The sequence below is a fragment of the Wyeomyia smithii genome, chromosome 1, assembly GCF_029784165.1.
Source record: "Wyeomyia smithii strain HCP4-BCI-WySm-NY-G18 chromosome 1, ASM2978416v1, whole genome shotgun sequence".
In the NCBI taxonomy this organism is placed as follows: Eukaryota; Metazoa; Arthropoda; class Insecta; order Diptera; family Culicidae; genus Wyeomyia; species Wyeomyia smithii.
Genome location: NC_073694.1, coordinates 22,379,379 through 22,397,757, shown reverse-complemented (window position 1 = coordinate 22,397,757; position 18,379 = coordinate 22,379,379). Strand labels below are relative to the sequence as shown.

The 18,379-nt window shown below is 40.8% G+C and overlaps 1 protein-coding gene across 2 annotated transcripts in view; it reads left to right on the top strand.

The window, feature by feature from the left end:
- Positions 1–18,379, top strand: part of LOC129726977 (paired box protein Pax-6) — a 53,153-nt gene extending 34,774 nt beyond the window's left edge. The window contains exons 3-9 of one of the 2 annotated variants that reach the window (XM_055684305.1): positions 1,150–1,315; positions 1,377–1,574; positions 16,847–17,187; positions 17,257–17,327; positions 17,386–17,542; positions 17,606–18,070; positions 18,132–18,379. In XM_055684305.1, coding sequence (XP_055540280.1) covers positions 1,150–1,315; positions 1,377–1,574; positions 16,847–17,187; positions 17,257–17,327; positions 17,386–17,542; positions 17,606–18,070; positions 18,132–18,268 — 1,535 coding nt within the window. In that variant the 3' untranslated portion in view covers positions 18,269–18,379. The remainder of the gene's footprint in view (positions 1–1,149; positions 1,316–1,376; positions 1,575–16,846; positions 17,188–17,256; positions 17,328–17,385; positions 17,543–17,605; positions 18,071–18,131) is intronic. The other variant, XM_055684312.1, reaches the window with a different exon arrangement.

Genomic DNA, 18,379 nt, shown 5'->3' with positions numbered 1-18,379 from the left:
GTTAATTATCTTCATCTATATACTTACACTGACTATTATTACGTGTTTGCGTCGCTTAGTGTTTGGCTACGGTCATGCAGAACGCAAACAACGGCGCGATGCGATTCGGCAAGACGAAATGTGTTGAAATGTATAGCTCTACTTCGCCTTAAAAAGAGCTGTACATTTCACCACGGTAAGGCGAATCGCATCGCGCCGGCATTCGCGTTCTGCATAACCGTAGCCTTTGTTCCGTTCCCGTTTATTGATGTCGTATTAAATGTTCATATAACAATTCGGCAGCACTTCAACTTTTCATTTGCACAAAATTTAAAAATATCCAATGAACTTCATTCAAAATATCAAACAAAAAGAAATTACAATACTGCCAATGAACGGTCAACATTTATTTACTAGAAAAAATGACTGACACGCAAGCAGCCAGGTTATCTTTCTTGTAAAAGTATTCTACTTCAACCTTGCGGTCGTGGCTTCGCATACAACCTTCCTGTGATTTTTTTTCTCGAGCGAGCGGTCCATTATGCTGCCTACCACTCATGGCAGCATAGACATGAGCCTGCGACACCGTGGCTGTTGTGGTCAACGAAGGTTCGAAATTTAAATCCCCCTTTTTCCAGGCAATTCCTTGTTGCCATTGTCATTCGACGATCGGTCCTAGCGTCGAGGGGCCCGCGGTCGAAGGGAGGGCACATGTTGATTTATTCATATTAGTTCGGGTCTTTATTTTTTTTTCTCGTGTGTGTACGATTGGGGTTCAACCTCACTTCCGCTGCCGCATAATTTTACATTCGATTTCGAGCTTTTGTAATGAAACATCTTGTCTATTGCGCTTTGTGTGTATGTTTCATTATAATAATTTTTTGACCTTTTTATTTCTAGCCGTCGACTTTTTCTTTTTTCATTTACTCCGTTATCGTTTATTTTATTCATCATATGTAAGGGAGGCCACACTATATGTTATATTACTAATGATTATCAGATTTTCTATATGTTCGCTTGCATTTATATGATTTTTTTTGAATTACAGCTTATGTCAAAACAATTCACAGTTGGTTTTTTGCTTTGCCAAACTAATCGAAACTTTCTTCCCCTTTGCATTGTAATTGTGCTTTTTTTGTTCTAAAAAACAAAAATGTATAACGGCAACAGGTCACGGTGGGGTAAACCAGCTCGGGGGTGTCTTCGTGAATGGGCGTCCTTTGCCGGATCTGGTGCGGCAGCGTATCGTCGAGTTGGCCCACAATGGCATCCGGCCGTGTGACATCTCAAGGCAGCTGCGCGTCAGTCACGGTTGTGTGTCCAAAATTTTGTCCAGGTTGGTTTTTTTTTGCTCGAACAAATCTTAGATTGTTGAATTGACTTTCGTGATTTCTTAGATATTATGAAACGGGCAGTTTTAAAGCTGGCGTTATCGGAGGCTCGAAGCCGAAGGTGGCCACTCCACCGGTGGTTGATGCAATAGCTGCCTACAAGCTGCAGAATCCGACCATGTTTGCATGGGAAATACGCGACAAGCTGCTAGCCGATGGCATTTGCGTACACGACAATGTCCCCAGTGTGTCGTCAATTAACAGGTGAGTACATAGTACAAAAAATGTCAAAGTAAAAAAAAAACATTCGTCCAACAGAATCTGGAAGTGCGAGAAAATTGCCTATAACGCAAAGTAATACAATAAAAAATGAATTGAAAACGTTTTAAGTATGTCAAAGTGCACAAAACTTTAAAAAGGTTGGAAGAAGTCAAGCAATCCAAAAATCATATGCATAAACTCTTCAAACCATACCCCAGCAAATTGTGAAAAAATCAAAATAATATTCGAAAACTCTAGAAAACGGTCAAAAAATTAAAATAAATAGTTCAAAAATGACCCAAATAAATAAAAAAAAGACAATTTCAATAACATGACAAAAAATATACCTACTAACTTCAGCAGCCAATTTCCTAAGTGTCTCAACATTTGCCCTCTAGCACGTTGGGCCTCTCTGTTTCTGGTGCCGGTGGAGTCCTTAGAGATAACTGATTTTACCGCATATTACCGGCTCATTGTAGCCTATTTGCCATAACTTCGAATATATTGACTGTATCATACGTTACTTTGAAGTCCAAGAAGTCGTGATGTGTGGGCACTTTGTATTCCCGGTGTTTTTGAAGAATCAGCCGGAGAGTGAAGATTTGATCCGTAGTAGTGCGTGCTTGCGTGAAGCTCGCTTGGTACTAACCTACGACTTTTTTTGCTAAAGTAGATAGACGGCGGAGCAGAATCTAGGAGTGAACTTTGTAGGCGGTGTGGTTCAACATCATGCCACGATAGATGCTGCATTGTAGTCGATCGCCCTTTTCATTGATTGGGTATACAACTAGTTCTATCAATTCCTCCGGTAGTCCCTTTTTCTCTCCAAACCTGGATATTACAGTGGAGTGCCGTTTCACCTTTTACCGTTTGTCAATAGTCCGTCATTTTTTTCCTTGTAGGAGACTGAACCAAGCGACCATTATGTGATCTATTGTGGTATGCCCCAAATTACACTAAGTGTGTACGTGCATGTTCATTACCAATTAGCGAGTTTATGTTCTTGCTACATTGACCATTTATCCCAGTTAGGCAACGCACTTGCTTGGACAGTGCCTTGTGATAAGATATGTGAATGTCTTCAGGTCTTTCTTATTGAGCGTAAGAAGAACGAAACTCTTCTCGCTATTTGGTTTTATGATTTTTTTTTTCGATTGTCGAAGCCCGCTTGTGATATCCCAGTTTGCTTTGATAGTTGCTATTTCCCATTCATCGAGTTCAGTTACTAACCCTCTAGTACCTACCCAAGTTAGTTTTTAGACGGACTTCGGTAAAATCACTATGAATCTTTATATTAGAGGTTTTAGAGGTTTAACTGAAGCCCGTCTAAAGGCGGCATTGGGTAATAGAGGGTTAAGGTGCTAGCTGAGACTCCACGGGATGGTTCTGTGGCCCAGGAAGTGGATGACCCTTGTCTGGCTGGTGAGTCAGTCTTCTCAGTGACCAGGAACCAAGTATGAAATACCCTGTTTTTTTGTGATGTATTCCATCATAAACTTAGAGTGGCAAAAAGGAAAATTCAGGGCTTTGAGTGCTGCCTGACTATGGCAGACAATTCAGATATTTGCGTGTCGGTAATTTATTTTCGCGCATTCTGCGTATATTTCCGCCTGGAATACTGTTGGCCAATGTCTCATAAGAAAAAAACTGATTAATTCCTGGCCCTGTGAATCCTGCTCCTGCGGAACCGCTCATTTTAGAACCGTCTCTGTAGAAGCAAAGTGAGCCGTCACGAATTCTGAGCTCTCCTTGTTGCCAAATTTCCCGTTATGTTTCTTGTATTCTGTAGAAAATTCGCCTGAGTTTTGACCGAGAAGTAGGTACCGTATTGCATCAAATTTCGAACACTTAAGCTATGATGTAATTTCTTACACTGAAAAATCAACGAAAAACGAACTTTCTCATCGATCTTCGAGTTGTTTGCGTTGTCATACTATATGCTCAACTGCAATTGTTTTTTTTTTAACATATAGGCGGCGTTGTATTTTTTGCTTTGATCATCGACGTGTAGAGGTAGATTCATACAGATCTGTTTCGTATGTATTTTTGGTTGAGGGTAGAGGAAGAATAAACTAATTATTTACCAAAATGTTTGTAAATAAACAAAGGAGGTCTCGTTCATACGAATGCGTCACTTAGCACATATTTTTAGAGTTTCGGGTTTACGTTTCGGAGAACATTGGACTTGGGTTGCGTAGGTCTTATTTGACAATGTTCAACTAAGTGGTGAAGCCCCTTTAGGCTGGCTGACTAAAGATTGAATTGCTACTAATGAAAGTTACGTCAAACCGGTGGAGAAAAATAAGCGTATAGCAAAATTATTAAGAGTCTTAACTCTACGTATTCGTACACCCATAAAGCGTCGTACACAAACTACGTAACGCATGAAGGGGTGCAGGGGGGGGGGAGTGGTTGAGTCCACGTTACTTATTGTTACATAGGGGGAGGGGGGGGGGTTAGTTGAGATCATTACATAACTGTTATGTTTGCTCAAAATTTCTAATTTGGAAGGGGGGGGGGGCAGTTTGTCCAGCGTTACATAATTTTAGGGGGGGGGGGGTCATATCGAACGTTACTAATCGTTACATAGGGAGACAGGGGTCTGAAATCTAGGGTTTGGCGTTACGTAATTTGAGTACGACGTATAACCACAAAACATAAAACAGTAAAATTGCTATATAAATAATCTAAAAGTTCAACTGATAAAATACAAGTTAAACTAAAAAGTCGGTAAATCACAATAGCTGCAGCTCTTCGTAGCTCTCAAAATTCATACCTATAATATAATCAATTATCGACCCGCAACATCTAACAGATGTATCCCAGGGTCTCCCTTTACTACTAAAATTTCCCATCTCACGTAACATTCATTAGGGCACGTAGAGTTCTCTGCGGTTCTCTTATGTAAATGTTGGACTAACATTCATTTTCCGTTCCCCAACAGTTGCAGGGACGTGGCCAGGGCGGTAACAATTCTCTGAAGACATGTGACCTTTGTTCAGCAACATTTGATTAGATCCCAAATTTCATGTTTCTGCTCACGAACGAGGGTAATTTGTTCTCGTAAACAGAGTATTGTTGCTGATACCACCTACGAAGTTGTGCAGCTGTTAATGCTAATGCTAATACTAAAGAGTGATTTCTTAAGAATGTGGTTTTAAAATAAAAACGCATAAGAATGCATATATCAAGATGGCTTGACAAAGTAATTTTTTTCTATTCTTTTATCACCAATATTTAGTGGTTAATTTGTGAGTTCGAAATCCAATTTGTGGTAATTTGTGGTTAAGTAGTTTCCAAGAAATTTTCAAGAAACTGAGTCAAGCCATCTTAAACATGATTTTTCTTCAAATGAATCGAACAACGATGATATATAGATCAATCGAAAACTCTTAATTTGTGGTTCACGAAAATGTAAATTTTAAAGTCATAATTATTAGTGTTTGTACAGAAATTTGTGTTTCATTGTTCACGTAGTTCTACGTTTTGTTTATTTGTTGATGACGCTGCTGGCCGCTAGTGGCGTTGGCTGTTTGCGGTGTTTGTCATTGCTATACTGAGCGTGCGTGTGGGAAATATGGTAAGTATTGAGATTCGGTGAACTTAGCCAACACACTTGCTACTACAGGTAGCCCAACAGGCGCAGAATGGATATGTGTAAATTTGTTGTCAAAGGGGATACCGGTAACGAAAATGTACTTTCAAAGGAAAGCGTACTTTCTGTACAAACACTAGTAATTATGACCTTAAAATTACATTTTCGTAAACCACAAATTAAGAGCTCTCGATTGATCTATATCATCGTTGTCCGATTCATTTGGAGCAAAATCATGTTTCAAGATGGCTTGACTCAGTTTTTTGAAAATTTCTCGGAAACCACTTAACCACAAATTACCACAAATTGGATTTCGAACTCACAAATTAACCACTAAATATTGGTGATAAAAGAATTAAAAACAATTATTTTGTCAAGCCATCTTGAATCAAGATTTATTCAAGATATATCAAGATTCTTGATATATGCCATAAAAATTACAAAACTGTATGGAATCTGCATTTGAGCCGATAAATTGGTTTATGCCATTTACTTTTAAAGATAATTTCATTCAAATGTTGGCCACGGCTACGTTTTAACTGGTCCATACGAAAAGTCCAATTTTTCGAGCATTTCGGCTGGTATCTCGCGAATAAAGCGTGTAATGTTGTCTTCCAAGGCTGGAATTGTTGTTGGCTTATTCGCATAGACGAGAGACTCAACGTAGCCCCACAAAAATAATCTAGCGGTGTTAAATCGCATGATCTAGGCGGCCAATTTACCGGTCCATTTCGTGAGATCAACCACCTCATTCCGCAATATGTCCATTGATTCGCGCGATGTGTGGCACATTGCTCCGTCTTGCCGAAACCACATGTCAACAAGACCCAGCTCTTCCATTTCTTGCAAAAAAAAATCAGAAATCATCGCGCGATAGCGAGCGCCATTGACCGTAACGTTGCGATTTTGATTATCTTTGAAGAAGTACGGACCAATGATGCCTCCAGCGTGTAAACCGCACCAAACCGTGCATTTTTCTGGGTGCATTGGCGATTCTTGTATTGCCTCTGGTTGCTCTTCGATCCAAATGCGGCAATTTTGCTTATTAACATACCCATTTAACCAGAAATGAGCTTCGTCACTGAACGCAATTTTTCGGTAAAAAAGTGGTTGTTCTAAGGCCCATTCAGCAAAAATTCGACGCTGCGACAAGTCGTTCGGCTTCAATTCTTGTACGAGCTGTATTCTGTAAGGTTTTACACCAAGATCCTTTCGTAAAATCTTCCATGTAGTCGAATAACACAAGCCCAATTGCTGCGAACGGCGTCGAATTGACATTTCACGATCTTCCACTACACTGGCTGATACGGCAGCAATATTTTCTTCTGTACGCACTCTATGTATACGTGTTGGTGGGTTTATGTCCAACAGAGTAAAACTGGTTTGAAATTTTGTCACAATAGCTTAAATAGCTTGCTTAGTAGGTCGATAATGACTACCATAAAATGTTCGTAATGCGCGAAACTCATTTTTCACAGAGAACGAATTTTGGTTATAAAATTCGATTATTTGTAAGCATTGTTTAGGCGTAAGTCTGTTCATGGTGAATTGGCAAACCAAACTGAGTACATTAGAATTTGACAGCTGTCAGAATGCCCGCGTGAACTGTCAAATCTGAAAACACGAAAAACCAAATAGCAAAAAAATCACCCTTTACTTCGCCAAACAGTGTGATGAGAGCTTGCATCACATCTTATGAAGAACTGTTTGTTGTTTTGTTCGCAGTAGTTGATTAGTTCCTTTACTTCTCTAGGAAGGGCCTCCTTCTTGTTCCCCAGGAGAACACCGAGGCGATGCTAAGCTAGCCTTTTCTCTAATCGATGGAACATCTATCTGCATGGTCGCAAAGTCTCAGTTGATAAATTTTGTAATTGGAGTGACATCAGTCAAAGCACTTACCAGAATAGCTGCGCATCATCAAATATCAGCTCACCGGTATTATTGAGGATCCCACGTATTCTGTTTTTATTTGCCGAAGGCTGTTATAAGAGAGCTACGTCTATATTTTCTTTGGGGAATATTTGGCAGAGGGTTCCAGTGGCTCCTTTGGCATGGTGAAATTTTGTATTTGTTTTCATTGATGTGTTCGGGTTCTTATTCGATTCCCCAAATCCCTGCCCTCTTTAACTTCACTGTTAAGTGACTTTTTAAGGGAGATTGGGCTCACCTTTTTTCTCGAATCTCAGTTTATTTTATCCCGTTCCATGAGATCTTACTTTTTCTTCCCGTTCCGATTCGTGTCTTTTTCCTCCTCGACGTTGCCTTTCTTCCTTGTCAGATATTATTCTGGTTTCGCGTTCGGGCACTTCTTTTCGAAAGCACTGGTTGACCCCAACCTTCTTGGCGAAGATTTGTCCAAACGTAAAGTTCAGTTCAAGTCTCCAAGCAGTAGTTTTACGCATAGAAGCGTCGTCCACTAACAGCTTTAGCTGAGCGTGTTAAAAATATGAGGAATATTTATGGTGCAGGATATTTTTTTTTCATCCAGCACCATCAGTTCAGCTGTTTCTCAAGGTTTATCAAGCCAGTCCGCTGTATATTTACCCTGGCATCCGATATAGTCCTGTGCGCCGCCACGCCGCGCCGCCGCCGCCGACACTTTTACGCACGCCGCCGCCGCCGATGATTTGGACTCGGCGCGCCGCCGAAGAAATTTTTGGTGCGCCGCCGAGAAAATCTTTACCGCGCCGATAGTGATTGTGTATGCTGGATTTTTTCCTGGTTATAGAAATACCGCAAATCACAGCCGATAAGGGAACACTCGTATAGGTATTAGGTAATGCGGAATTTGGAAATTCTCAATTCCCCTTCACCCCTACGTAATGCAATTTTGCATGGTGGCCTCACGCAGTGTAATACTTCGTTAAGTATTTTCCCTCTCCTGAGCGTGTATTTACGAATGTACCTAAGTGTAAATTATTTTAATTTGTGGAAGTTTGATACAATATTTGACAATAAATATTCAGACTTTTTTATCGAATGAAATCAAAAATATCAATGTCATTTTCAGTGATTTGCTTCGTCAGTTTGCTTCGAGACAATTGTTTCAGTTGTCATAACATTTATTTTTTATTTTTTATGCAAATGTATTTTTTATTTTTATGCAAACGTATGAGCAGTCTTAAAATGTTCAAAAAATTTATGAAAAATGACTAGTGTTTTTTCATTAATTATTTGGTAATTTTTCTTTAGAATACAAATTTTTTTTGGAGTCAAATGCGGGAATTGCGCTGAAACAGACATTTTTGTAGATAGTTTTTTCGTCAACATTTTTAAGCACGACTATATTTTTTGTTGATTTCTCGTTAATTTTTATTTTTTTCCTCTGTGCGGACTCATCACTGCGACCAGAGACATTTGATCTATTGTGACATTGGCCAGGTGTTTTCTGTACTCCGCACTTCATATTATTGGCACTAAATGTACGCTTTTCATTTATATCCGTGCTTGTGTGAGAAAGTTTACCCTTTCGTTTCAAGCTTACTGCTCTACTATAACGAGCCTCTTACTATTCTACACACTTAAAAATTTTTGCCGAATCTCGGCATTGTTTGTGCCGAGATTTGGACAGCCGAGTGCTCGGCAACCATCTCGGCTGAATCTCTTTTGCCGAGAATCTCGGAAAACCAATATTTGACAGATGTCATTTTATGCCGAGAATCGCGGTACACAGTTGACTGTGCTCTCGGCAAATCCAGTCGAGAAGCGGCAAACCAGTCTAACGACCTTTCGGTTATATAAGCTGAATGTTCGGCACAGTAAAGAGCCGTTTTTTTCAGTGGAATCCAATCGCAGAAAATAGTTTTGCTGTGAATCAGGTAGTTTTCTTTCAAAAGATAAATTATAAGCTCGATGAGTTTTAGTAAGTAAAGAAATTTATTCATACTAAATCTTGAATACTTATCTTTATCTTGCTCGCCAGTAGGGCATTGAGCTAAACATCTAATCTAAAATTACGTCTAATGCCTATCCCTGAAACAAATAAAATATTGTATTCACACGATTTGAAACTACACTTTTTAAGTTCCAGCCACTTCCCCCCAAACTGTTCTACATTTTTTTCTGCTACCGGATTGTAAACACTTGTAATTTGCACAAATTTCAGCCAAACTTGTATCCGATTCCTGTTTGCTCACCCGTAACACGCATAAATTTGCACTAAGAAAAATGGCGGCAACTCGTTCATGAGAATGACAGCTGTATTGCCGAAACACGGCAACGAGTGAAATTTGTGCCGAGATACCAGTAATGTTTTTGCTGACCTCGGCATCAACAATGTTTAACGATAAATTCGGCAAAAAATAAAGACGAGGTCGTCAAGCTTAGTTTTTTGGACGAAGTCTCGGCAAAATGATCTGACAACTGTCGGCAACCGGCATTTTTTTGCTGAAATACCGGTTGAATCCAAAGTTGCCGAGTGAACTCGGATGTTTTTTGGCCGAGCTCGAGATCCAGTTTTAAGTGTGTACCAATATTGCCAAATTACAATTCCCAGGAGTGAGACTACACCTCTGGCCATTATGTCAAGATGAAGGAACCTTATCGAAACCTCGTTTCTCGTGCCCATACCGCCAACTACAATTCCCTGGAGAGGATTAATATTCCTCAGAACAGTTTTATTATAAGAAAGACTTATTTTGTCAAGAGGGAGGAGTCTTAACGAAACCTCGTTGCTCCTACCAACACCGCGTCACAATCACAATTACCCGAGGAGGACTTAATGCTTCACCTCTGGTCAGTTTTATCCCAAAAGTCGCAATAGAAAATGAAGAAACTGTGGTGTTTGAGCATGAGCATGAGCATGATTGACCGCCTGCGGTTGCTACTCCGTTATTGCCAGATCAGCTGTAATTACACAGAGAACCAACAGATGATGCTTGGGACCAACATGCATCCTCAATGTGTAAAAACTGGTGACCTTAATCTTTATATTAGGCAATACCAGCGCCGGCCGCATCCGAATGCAGGTCAAAATAGGAATTTGTATAGGAAAATGTTGACGTGACACACGCTTATTGGAAGCCGAGAACACCTCTGCACTTCCACGAGAAATCACTGGGGTGTTGGAGAAAGGGCAAGGTACACAGCAGGGTTCGTTTTGGTAAACGATGCGGTTTCGAGTGTCGGGTTCTTTAGAACAAGTATCGCGCGAACAGGTTCATTATATCCGCCACGATGTTCATAATGCGATTCGAACTTATTCAGTTTAACAATGTAACACCGCAACAATAAATCGTACGCAAGGATACTGGACCTTTGATCGAATTGGGACAACTTCAAATGATATGATATCTCCTCGCAAGGTGATCCTCTTTACACCGGAATCAATTGCACGATGTTGATCTATCTGTAGATAATTCGACCTCATGAAGGCATCGACGCAGAGTCTCTAGGGGTTCGGTCAACCGGACATTTTCTACCTAACAGATCGACCAACGACGTTTCTCGTACACACTTTGTCTGTTCTAAAAAAAGCGATACGATCCCGCGAAAAACACATCTGGAAAACAGAATATAACAATGTTGTGCGCTTATCACGAAAACTAACCATGAGTATATTTCTTGCCAAACGTCGCGATCCTCTGCGTACGATGCACACGATGTAGCCTATGTTACTCGTAGCAATCAGCTATTTGTCAATCCCGAGTACTTTCGAAGAAACGAACGCACGTCGGCCGACGCGATTCTTTGGAAGGTATGCGCGTTTTCGTTAATCGCGATATTTATCGACCGGACGAAATCTTCGGTTAAACAGTCACAGTGAGACATGAACAAGTATCTGGGTATACCCCTCGAAATCATTATATTCCGAAAACGTTCATATAAGTAAAATTCTCCCGAGCCGGAAACGCGGTTTACATTGAAGCACTATGCACGACCGCTCTATTTCCTCCTACACGACATTTCACGCCGATTCTCTCTTAGTTGTCGATGCGAATGTTGCCTATTAAATAGAAAAATTGGCAAAGTTTCATGCATACAAAGCCTTAATAATTTAAAAATGTAAATTTCCATACTGTCCAATATATAGTCTTAAGTTTGTTAACAAAATGCCGACCTAGTCATTATTGGGACATAGTATACAAAACATGAACAGCCCAAAAGCTAGGAAAATCGAAAAAGTGATGCATAAGTTTTAGGTGCAAACATCAGGTGTAGATGTACATACTAATCAAAAGTCTTAAAATTATTGACAAAACTAAACCAATCATGATTATTTCCGGCTGACTAAATAATCTTCGAAAGTCAAACTCAACTCCATTGAACTTTCTATTACCTGTCATGCGAGAGTCAGTGCGTTCAAGAATTCATGGCACTCGACACATCAGTAAATACAACTCAATTAATCTATTCCACCATAAATTCTAATAAACAACACTGATTGCTATACCTTTCTAGGAGAAAGGCAAAACTATATAAGTGTACAACATAATAACGTTACTTCGTTATTTCATAACGATTGTGTCCAACCGTCATGGTAACATTTTTCTAATAAGAATGCAGTATAAGTTTAGCGAATATGTGTTGCTTGGGAGAAATAAGTATGAATGGGCAAACGGCATACGAACCGTACATATGAACCGGTTCAATAAAAGAGAAGCAAGCGAGTAAACGGCTCACGTAAAAAAAACAGTTCTTGCTGCAAACCAAAATTTATCGCAACTGAAACCGAAGTCTATCGAAACATCACGAACAGGCGACTTCACTAGCAAATCATTGTTCGTAGTTATGGATGACCGGTTCAGAGCCATCCCCAGGGACAATTACTTGGCACAACAATAACTGACCCAAGATTTCATCACCAATATTCAAAAACTGTTTAATTCTCAAAAGCCAGAAAAATCATAAAATATACTAACTATTTACTGCGATTGAAAGTATCAAACATTTTGTGTAATGGTGCATACGAACATTAGCGTGTTTATAAGTCTCACCACAGGCAACGACATCACTAATACAACCAGGGATAATGAGCATCATTGCCACGGGGAAAAAACAGTAATTTAAAGAGAATATTTCCATAGGAACAAAACTTCAGACCCATCAACTAAATATGGAGTACTTATCTGATTTGAATGTAGGAATTTTTGTATATATTACACACGGTAGGTAGTCATCCTTCGCAAGAACACCAGCGCTTTACCTACAGCGCAGCATTTTTCGTACGGACATTAACACATATTACGGTACCCTCAAAGCAGCGACAATACGTGCGCACACACTCTCTGTAGCTATTTTTCTTATTGAACTGTATTTTCATATCAATATTTTCTGAACAAATGATCGTTATGAACACGATTTTTTCTTCAAATTTTTCTTCTCACTCACACGCGGCTGGATTTAACTGTTGAATAGGAATTTAACTCCAAACCACACTGAAATATTGAAATAAACACGACCGATTGGAAAACGCGTTGATACTTCAGAACGTGCTCCCAGTCCTCTCAGAAAATGAAGAAACTATGGTGTTTACCGAAGAACTCTATTCGATTGAAAAGAGTTTCCCATTTTTTCAGTTATTCCATGGGTAACCTAACAAAATATATGAAAGTTAAAAACGACTCTCTAACGTAAGATTTATCGAATTTTCCCAAAGGTCTACGGTTAATCGAAATCAGCATATCAAAAAACTATCTATCTTTTTTCCTAAATTGAACGTCTCTGGGAACAGTATTCCATGTAATTTTTTGCTATGGGCTCGTTGATGATTTTTTTTTGGGATTTACACTTGTTTGTACTTTCTCTGCTTGGTTTATTATTTTCTGGTTATTCAATTGTTTGTTAACTTGATATCTTACCAATTTTATTTCTATTTTGGACATTCTTACAACTCTGACACATTTTTATTTATGAACGTTCAATTAAAAAAATCGAACATGAGAGTACAAAAGCAACATCATGCGCAATATTTTATAAGTGGTAATTAGTGTCACGCCGATACACGCCGGCGCGCCGATCGCCGCCGAGGTAAAATGTTTTCTACGCCACCGCCGCCGGTGATATGGTCGGCGCACAGGTCTGATCCGATAACCATAAAGCCCGACTTAAGCTTCAGCTTTACAAGCTTCGATTCCTGCTCTGTCCCATAACCTTTTCTAGGACGGACTGCTCTATTAATTCAAAATTAGTTGCAGAGAGTTTAGTTCTTGGGTAGTTTTTTGGAAGGATTCCTACCCTGATGTTTTTCAGCTTTTCACTGTAGGTTGAAAGACAATTAGGTCTGTCAGCTGATTCATTTTAGGTCCCCGGTGCCTCTCAATCTCCCAGCTGGTCCCGTGGTATGTAGCTTGCTTAACAAGCCAGTCGTCGTAGGTTCGAGTCTCAGTTCGGGAGAAGACTGTTAGTGCCAGAAGAATCGCAGTGCAATTGTCTTGTACACTAAACAGTTGAAGCGAAGTCTGTGTATACCGTGCTTGACCGAAATCCGTACACCTAAGCACATGATAATCTTCGACGCTCAATATAAAATCAAGAAATCACATATTGCTTTAAACTGACATGTTTACTTATAAGTCTACTTATATTTTATCACTATTTTCAAGCAAAATGATTAAAATCACTCTGAAACTCGAAAAAATCATGTTTTAATAGAACATGTTTTGAATCGAAATCCGTACACAGTTTTTTGTCTGAATCAAAACCCGTACACTTTTGAATCGAAATCCGCACACACGCGATATAGACTGGATTAGAGTCCATACAGAAATAAATCAAAATCCGTATAGATATAGAAGTACATAAATGAACATCTTTTATTTATAATTTATCTTTAAATTTACGAATAAATATATTTTGAGGATCAATTTGTTCCTAAAGTTTCACATGGTTTTCTTAACTTTTTATATCAGCTGAAATAGTGCAATTTTTCGTGGCGTTTCGTTGCGGCACCCCTTATTGTAGCAACCGGAACGCCGGAACCTTTCGAAGCTTCCCGGTACGACTTTCCCTAGCGCACCTCAGTCGCAGCTCCTTCGAAATTGTTTGCCGTATATTTATACTTGTTTTCTTCCATTATATGCTGAAAACAAGAAGAAAGTTCAACAATAAATGCATGATACACACGCTGTACGGATTTCGATTCAAGCAATTAACAAGAATCAAAATCCGTACGGCACAGTTTTTGTTGAATAAATACAATTTACACTATTCACCAGACAATATACAGCTCGAAAATGACGAAGACTTACCTTTTCCATCAATTTCAAGAAGATTCACAGAGTAAAACACGTATATCCCACTCGAAAAACGTTTTCATCTGAAGAACGTCTTAGTAAATTCTCTAACGATACAACGAAGTGACAACTGAAACCGATACACGATTGATTTTTTATTTTTATTATTTTTATTTCATGGCCTACTGACGCATAGTTTAATTTAACAGAAGGCCAACAGCTCAACGGACATGTACATGTAACTATCATATGAATTTTTATTTTTATAATGCTTAAAATTGAAGAAAAACGTCAAGGTGTACGGATTTCGATACTGTACGGGTTTCGATTCAGCACGGTAATAAACAGAAGGTCGAGTTACGAATCGGAATGTAGCACCAAGGCTTTGCTTTTTTGCCTCCAATCTTGTACTAACCGAATAACGTCTAGCAGTAAAGCGTTTGTACTCCCTTTTCTTTCTTAAATTAGGAATACCATCACTAGTGTTGGATATGTCGAGTGGTCTCGGTCTTCGAGTAGTTTCTAGTTGACCACACCTGTTTGGGTTTAGAATCCCATTGAACGGTTTTTAATTAGTTCTCGCGCTTCATCTGAACTGTAGCCCTCCGCTCATGTAGTATGGTCTTCTACAACCATTTCGAGCCTTGTACGCTCTTTTGTCCCGTACTTGCCATTTATTTATTGCACTTGGAGCGAATGGTGCTCAATCTGTTGGGTTCTCACAGGACAATCTTTCGTCTGATTCCACCTGCATCGGGGAGTTAAGGATAGATGACGAGCTTTAAGTAACCTCCTCTGCCGAGTGGCTTTCTAATTGCAGTCTTCGAATACACCAATTTTTAGTTTTTTTCGGAATGTTTGACATTTTCCTCTCATTTTTTCAAACTAGAAACATAAAATCTTTTTATTATTTACCTCGTTGAATACTGGCCTTTTTTTGACGGACGGAAGATCGCATGCGAGCTTGTCCTACGATTGGTTGATTGCTTTACAGCTAGTAAGTCTGTCTGTTGTTCATAAGTGACCTAGTTTTACGTTTGGTCTCCAGGGTATCGGGAACTGAGACACTACTCTCGTATTACTCCAAGGTTAACTTCCCTTCTGTCTTTTTCTGCTGCTCCGCTGTTGAGGTGCTCATTGCAAAACTACTACCACCTGTTGACCGCCCAGGGCTCGATATTTGGCCGTGTTCTCTCTTGTGGCGATGATTAGATAGTTTTTCCAAGCTTTTTCATTCTCTCCATCCCTTGCTGACATTCCCCGTAAAACCAGTCAGTTTGTCGGCTCGACGTTACCTCACCTAGTGCCGAGGTTGGGGCCGCTCCGATGGCCGAGCATAGCTTGTCCGATCCATGGTCGAAGCACATAGTTCCTCAATGGAAGGCAGTGCCTCGTCAAGTAAGCGCGCTTAATTCTAGACAGCTTGCAGGTTGTGCAACTGCCGGAGGTTTGGTCGAGCAGAACGGTTTTGTAGTGTGTGAAATGCCACCACGAACTTTTCGCACCTTCTTATCTTTGCGACAAATCTCCTGCAGAGGCACGATGCCGCAATTGTGGGGATCGAGATGCTGAAGCAGCACTTTATCTTCGCCAACAAAATGCAGCGACTTGCAGTTCCAAATTCCGAGTTTCCAGTCCGCTTTTCTATGTCTAGATCTATGCCGAATGGTCCAAGTTATATTTTATTGATTGTTCGTAGTGCAATTGTTTAGTTAGGTTGCCCTGCTATGGCCACGCTTCTAAGTTTCTTGATGGGGCTTCTTATAGCGTTCGAGACAAAACGTTTCTTAATTTTGTCACTCGCTCCGGGTCAGACGCTATCGTAGGCAGCCCCTAGTCTGGGAACCAGACGCTCAGAAAGTCAGAGCTCTTCTCCGAGGAGGTCAACCCACTTCTACCTTCCCTGCCAGCATACAACTAGAGTCACTGCCCAGCGATTTACCAACCAATGCCGAAATGACTAAAAAAATCGAAAAGTGTCAGCGCTATAAGAAAATATGTCGAAAAAACTAAAACAATAATCAAAAAACAGAAATTACAATGTAGAAATAATGTCAACGATATGACAAAAATGAGAAATAAATTAAAATGCTTCAACAGATGCCAGGGAAATACCAAAATATGTAAAAAAATGAATAAATATAGCCTGATATGCAGGCCCGGATTTGAGGGGGGGGCAAAGGGGGCAAATGCCCCGGGCCTCCCGATTCAAGGGGCCCCCCTAATCCTGGGGCGACCTTTTTTTTTTGCTCGTCACCTTCCAGAACGTTACCTCTAAATATTCTAAGAAAGGAGGGCCTCACAGACAAATTTGCCCCGGGCCTCCCAGCGTCTAAATCCGGCCCTGTTGATATGTCTATGAAAAGAAAATTTCACATTAATAAAAGTCAAATATATCCAAATGTACAAAGTGTCAAAAAACATCAAAACCGCACAATAAAACAAAAAATAAAAAATGTTCCGTCTTCCCTTTAAGTTTTATAATTCATATTGCTCCTCTTCCGTAGAATCGTCCGCAACAAGGCAGCCGAGAAGGCAAAGTACAGCTCTCGAATGGATTCCGGCCTGGATGGCAGCCCACGGGGCATGTCCCGCGGTCAGGGACAACCACAGCAACAGCAGCCCCAACCGTCGGCAGGCCCAACAACACAGTCCCAGTCGGGAGCCGGCCAGGAATGCATGAATCAATCGATGTCCGCTGAACCGGAAAATATGATGAAGAGTGCGCAACAGCAACCTTCAGATAACGTTGCCTCGGCCTCGTACAGCATCAATGGTCTGCTAGGATTATCGCAAAAATCCCTTTCTGGTAGTAGCTCCAAGCGACGCAAAATCAAGGAAGATCCCGGTTAGCACTAAAGCTTTCGTTGAAACCCTCAGTTTTATTTGATTCATCACATTATATTTCCTCTTTTAGATATGAAATCCGGCATTCTGGGGTGCATTAAACGTGACAAGGTACTGAACCCACACGGCTGGAATCAATCGGTAAATTAGTCACCCATTTCGTAAGGTTTCAATCTTGATTTTCTAACTTCCTCTTCAGGAACACAAAGACTTACCGGAGATGATGCACGAAAGCCTGAAAGCACACGAACAGGACAAAGGCAACGAGATGTACATTGGTGGAGTAGATTTCGCAAACTCGATGGCGATGTCCAGCGAGGATAATTCGGACAATCAAACCAGCTTCACCATTCGGGGTTCGTCGTTTGTTATTCTTCCGTCAGCGACAATCTTTTCTGATTTGTCTCATATTTTTTAAGCAGGTGAAAAGCCGCTCAAATATCATCGACCAGAGGACGCCCTCTCCGTGGGAGTGATCATCGAAGACGACAGCTCCGGTCGTAAGCACCAAGCGCAACAGCAACCACAGCACCATCATCATCCGCAGCACCCTTCGGATCTAGGGAAACCACCAAGCGGCTACGAGAAGATCATCACCAGCGAAATGTTAGCTTCATCGGCGGCTGCTGCTGCGGCAGCCGCCGCTGCCGTTGGGGTTAAGCGAGCGGAAGCTTCCCCACTGGCCCAATCAATCGAATTCCTGAGCGACATGAACAACAACCAGAGCTTTTCGACCGCTAGCTACGAAACGGGCAGTTACAGTGGTGGTGGCGGTAACGGTGGAGGAGGCGCCGGCGAACCATCGGAAACCGCAATCCTCAACCCGCACATTGCCTGTTCTTCCAATTATTCGGCTTTCTTGCAGAATACTGACCAATTTGCAGGTAGGCTTTTCGAAATTCCACCCACAACAGATTGGTCTTAGACACTTTTGTACTTTTCCAGCGAATCCGGAGCTAATCTTCCCGACGGCCTACACTCAATACGCACCTGGCTACGGATCGTTCAACTACAACACGGCATTCACCAACCAGAATCTCTGCCGGGACCTGGGGCAGATCCACTACCCGGAGGACCAATAGCCCCAGCCGGCACATCGTACATGTACGGCCACTTCGGAGCAGCGACGCTGGTGGAGACAGACAAATTGAGGAAACATGACAAATTATATAAGTGACATTGCAACCATTGAA